At 57.2% G+C, this 5,000-nt stretch overlaps 1 protein-coding gene across 1 annotated transcript in view; it reads right to left on the bottom strand.

Annotated features, from left to right (window-relative positions):
* Positions 1-5,000, bottom strand: part of PTSG_12754 (uncharacterized protein) — a 17,376-nt gene that overhangs the window by 7,429 nt on the left and 4,947 nt on the right. Inside the window, exons 7-17 of the mRNA XM_004990303.1 lie at positions 4,662-4,756; positions 4,253-4,476; positions 3,984-4,049; positions 3,686-3,772; positions 3,355-3,460; positions 2,804-3,084; positions 2,478-2,588; positions 2,157-2,257; positions 1,717-1,837; positions 1,453-1,581; positions 56-1,197 (exon numbers count right to left, since the gene is read on the bottom strand). Of these exons, the coding sequence (XP_004990360.1) occupies positions 56-1,197; positions 1,453-1,581; positions 1,717-1,837; positions 2,157-2,257; positions 2,478-2,588; positions 2,804-3,084; positions 3,355-3,460; positions 3,686-3,772; positions 3,984-4,049; positions 4,253-4,476; positions 4,662-4,756 (2,463 nt within the window). The remainder of the gene's footprint in view (positions 1-55; positions 1,198-1,452; positions 1,582-1,716; positions 1,838-2,156; positions 2,258-2,477; positions 2,589-2,803; positions 3,085-3,354; positions 3,461-3,685; positions 3,773-3,983; positions 4,050-4,252; positions 4,477-4,661; positions 4,757-5,000) is intronic.

Below are 5,000 nucleotides of genomic sequence, written 5' to 3'. Positions count from 1 at the left end.
ACACACACACACACACACACACACGCACGCACACACACATGCTCACAGTACACACCAGCACGGGGGCGGCAAGCCCGAGACGGTACCCTGGGTGTGTTGCATGCCAAGAAACCACTGCACATCGTCAATGGTGATGAAGCACAAGAGGCGATCAAAGGCTCGCAGAATGCGCCTGTGATCACCGCTGGCAAAGGCTTCATGCATGAACGGCGCGAGCGAGCGACACTCCGGTGACAGATCGCGTTCTGTTCCCAGCGCAAGCAGCTCCTCCTGCTCATGCATCTGACTCGCAGCGTACTTCGCCGCAGAGAAGACATCATCATCATCATCATCATCGTGGGTGGTTGGCGCATGCAGTAGCGCCCACTCCTGGATCGCCGCTGCGAGGTGTTGGCAGAGCGGCACGTGCGGCCACCGGCACTCGCGCTCCTCTGATGGAGAGGCGCACCGTGACGATGACAGCGACGAGTGTCGTGAGGTCGATGATGCCTCTCTTGGCAGTGATAGCCGGTGCGAGGATTCTTGTTGCGGCGGCGGTGATGGCGAGTGAGACGTGCGGGGCGGTGACATGGACACGACGACGGAGGGCGACTTGGCGCGGTAGTCGTCCACGCTCATCATCACCAGCCGGGGCCGCTGTGATCGCCCTCGACGCGTGCTGCTGTTGCTGTTGTTGTGTGCTGGCGAGGCAGTGCTACTGCGAGCGGAGGCGGGGCGCTTGCGTGGCAAGATGGCGCGTAGCGTGTCAAGGTCCGGCCCAAGCAGCAGCCGGTCAATGGCAGACTGGGGGAGGCGGCGCGAGCGCGGGCGCTGCGCCAGGCCCCGCCACATGACGCTGTGTTTCCCGCGGCCATACATCTGCGCGGGCGACTGTATCTCCTTCCCCGGCACATCCCCAAGCGCCTCCTCGACAAGATGATGTTGCTGCTGCTGCTGCTGCTGCTGCTGCTGTGGGAACGGCTGAAGTGCAGCCTTGGTCGTCGATGTGGCGGCTGTGGTGGTGGTGGTGGCCGTGGCGGCAGGTGCGTGACTGGTGCCTGGGGTATCGTGGGGCTGTGGTGCAGATGGCGACGCGTACAGCAGCCCGAGCAAGTGCTCGATCCTCTTCCGTGTGTCGTATGCCTCTGACGATGGTTGCTGTGGATCCACACACCCAAACACCGTCACCCTGAAGTGGTGCACGGGCAGCGACAGCGCCTACATTGTGTGTGTGTGTGTGTGTGTGTGTGTGTGTGTGTGTGTGTGTGTGTGTGTGTGTGTGTGTGTGTGTGTGTGTGTGTGTGTGTGTATGTGTGTGTGTGTGTGTGCGATGGTGATGAGGTGATGTGAAATTGGATGGCATCAACAGCAACAGTGTCCCGAGAGCATGCAAGCAACCACAGTTCACCACCACCACAACCACCACCACCACCAACACGACCACCACCACGACCACCACCACTATGGTCGCACCGCTGCCATGCGAATGATGTTTCGGAGGTGGTGGTGGTCGTCGAGCCGGGCCTCAACCAGCAGCCGCTGCCACAGCGAAAATGCGTCGCCAGCGTGCTCTGACAGGCACAGCGACGACACATTCACGCCCTGCAGTCGTGGTGGTGTGTTGATGGGTGGTAAGGATGGGTGCATGACTGAAGTGAGCGAACATGTGCACATGGAGAACAGCATTCGTAGCAGGTGCGCACAAACAAAAAGCGCGAGTGCACGGCACCGACTGACGTGTGTGAACTTGTCTGGGTTGAAAAAGTCCTGGGAAACAACACAGGACGCGGACAATCCGTCCATGCAGTTCTGGACCTTCTGGGGAAACTCCTTGTACGAAATATCGCCAACACCAGCCCTGATGATAGCGGTAGCAGTGGTCGTGGTGATGGTGATGGTGGTGATGGCGGTGGTGGTGGTGGTGAGAGAGAGAGAAAGAAAGGGTGTGTGAAGGACATGTCGTTGAGTGGTGAAATGAGCATTGTACGGCAACAGTTTCAAACAGCGACACGAACGATGCACACATATGAAAAATACACCCCCACACGCACACACACCACACCACATACACAATACACAATACACAATACACAATACACAATACACAATACACCACACGCCACACGCCACACGCACGCCACGACACGAGCATTGCACCAAGCACTGCCGTTGCGTACGTTGTGAGCATTTGGTTGAAGAGGGGAAGGAAGAGCTGGTCCTCATATGAGAGGCCGGCGCCGTCAAAGAACGCGCGAGTGTAGCACACGCCGTTCGTTGGCTGGCAGTCACGTGCACACACAAGGGGCGGCGGTGGTGGCGGCGGTGGTGGTGGTGAGGAGGAGGAGGAGGAGGAGGAGGAGGAGGAGGAGGAGGAGGAGGAGGAGGAGGAGAGGAGGAGGAGGCTGGAGCAGGGAAGCAAGTCGTGTGGTGGTGACAAATCACAGAGACACATGCATACATACACACATATACAGACAAACAAACACACACACACATACCTGCACGTTTGTGTAGAGGTCGAATGGCTGCGACGAGGTGATGGTGGGGTCGTAATACGTGCCAGACCTGTTAATGTCCTCCACGTGCAGCGTTGGCAGACACGAGACATCCTGTGATGGCGATGGTGGTACAGAGGAAACAGGGTGATGAGTGCAACGTGAGAATTACAGTGATGAATTGTCGTGCATGCTTGCGAGAGAGAGAGAGATCGAGAGAGATCGTGCTCACGATTGTTTCTCTCACGCATCCGCACAAACACTACAAACACCCAAATACGTTACAAACACAAACACGTGCACACACAACGCGTCCCATCATCACTTACCCGCTCCTTCTGCTGGGAGGCGAGGAGTTCAAGGTTGCGGTCGTAGATGGCGTCCACATCCGCTGGCTTCAGTTTGGAGACAAACGCGTTTAGTTTCTCCTTCTCCTTCGCATCCAGGTCTTCCTGGTAGGACTTGGATGGCGTCATGACCACTTCAAGGCGGTGCGGATTTTCAACAAAGTCGCGGCGAATAATCTTCTGGAAGAGCATGGGGTCCTGGCTGTACTCGCGACGGAAGCGCTCAATGATCGGCTTGATCTCAAGCATGTCCAGCGGGTCAACTGAGGTGGGAGGAAGAAAGGGTGGTGGTGATGGTAGTTGCGAGGTGTTTGTGTTTGTGTTTGTGTTTGTGTGGTGGGGCAGACCAAAGGAAGAGGAGGCATGTGAATACACGCGTGAGTGGAAGCATGCATGAACAAACAAACAGCTGAACAGCAGCAAGCGCACATCACAACACTCAAGCTGTTCACACGACGACGACCACCGCCACCACGCGATCGCAACCACCACCACCACCACGACGACGACGACGACGATATGGGTTGACTCACGGCCGTGGTTCCATCCGGAGACGACGTTGGTGACGAGGTGCAGCCCAAAGTTGGCCGACACTGCCCGCTGTCGTACTTCAATCTGGTGCAGCAGCGCTTGCACCATCTGCCGTCACCATCGCATGGGGATCGGGATGTGATGTGTCCACAGGGGTGGTGGGCATGAGCCGGGGTATGAGTGTGAACGTGATGTGAATATGATGTGGTGCGAGAACGGCGTGACCACGGGCACAGCGGTGGTTGACACAACAGCAGCACCACACGGTACAGCGAGCACACCCCCACCATCACCCCCCCCCACTTCATCACCACCACCGCAAGTGAGCGTGACCTGGTCGTCGAACGGATCGTTTGTGTAGCGCTGGAGCGTCGCGTCAATCGCCGTTCGCACATCATCAACAGCGCTCTCCCGGATGCCCTGATGAATACGACCACGGTGGTGTGTGGTGGTGGTGGTGACAGTAGTGGTGGTGGTGACAGTAGTGGTAGTGGTGGTGGTGGTGGTGGTGGAAGGCGAAAGAGCATGCATGGGCTTGGGTGAGAAGGAATGGAAAGCAAAACATTGGGTGGCAGCAGCTCCCATACAACGAGGCAAACACACACCAACATACAATGTCAATCACACACACCTGCACTCCCACGGAGAAGGATGCCTGTGGAGTGTGCATGTCGAGGCCCGTGTTGGGGCTGTACTCCTGTTGGCAGCGGGGGGGGGGAACGTGGTGGAGCCATGAGCTGGTGGGATCAGCAACGCGCACACACAAACAAAAAGCGCACGCTCTCACGCATGCCACACAGCACACACACACACACACACACACACACACACACACACACACACAGCGTCATCACACAGCACATCACACAGCACTACAATGCACGATACAGCACGGCGTACCGGCGCGAGCCCGCTGTCGATGAGCGCCTGGTAGAAGGGCGAGCTGGCAGAGTCAAGCAGCAGCGACGACAGCATGCGGTACACAAACGACTCGTACAGACCCGTCGCCTCGGGTGTCAGGAAGGACACGCTCATCTTCGTCTGGGTGTCGCCGGCGTTGGGGTCGTGCGCGCAGTGGATGTGGTGCTGCTGCGGCGCTGTCCACGGCCGCGTCAACAGCTCGGCTGTAGAGGGGGTGGGGAGGGGGAGCAGTGGTGTGGTGATGGTTATAATGGCGGTGATAGCGGCGGTGGTGGTGATAGGAATGGTGGATTGTCAGCGAATGTGACTGGGTGCTGAGCATGCAATGCACGCAAAGACAGCACCACCACCAGCGCCAAAATGACAACAACGACAGCCACTGCCACACCTGTTGGCTTTTCCTGTGCGCTGAAGTGCTGAAGAACATCCCGCTCGATGATGTCGAGATGGTGCTCGAGGGGCATATCGCCGTACGTCAGGAACCTGGCCCGTCAACCACGGCGATGGGTTGCAGTTGTGACGAGTGGTGGTGGTGATGATGGGTGATGAAGAGTCGTTGGAATGATTGAAGGGTTGAGGTGCGTGGTGGCGATGATGATGATGATGATGATGATGATGATGATGATGATGATGATGATGATGATGATGATGATGATGATGATGATGATGATGATGATGATGATGATGATGATGATGATGATGATGATGATGATGATGATGATGATGA

Source organism: Salpingoeca rosetta (genome assembly GCF_000188695.1).
Source record: "Salpingoeca rosetta unplaced genomic scaffold supercont1.24, whole genome shotgun sequence".
NCBI lineage: Eukaryota > Choanoflagellata > Craspedida > Salpingoecidae > Salpingoeca > Salpingoeca rosetta.
Note: the sequence above shows the minus strand (reverse complement) of the source record. Positions and strands in the feature narration are given on the sequence as shown.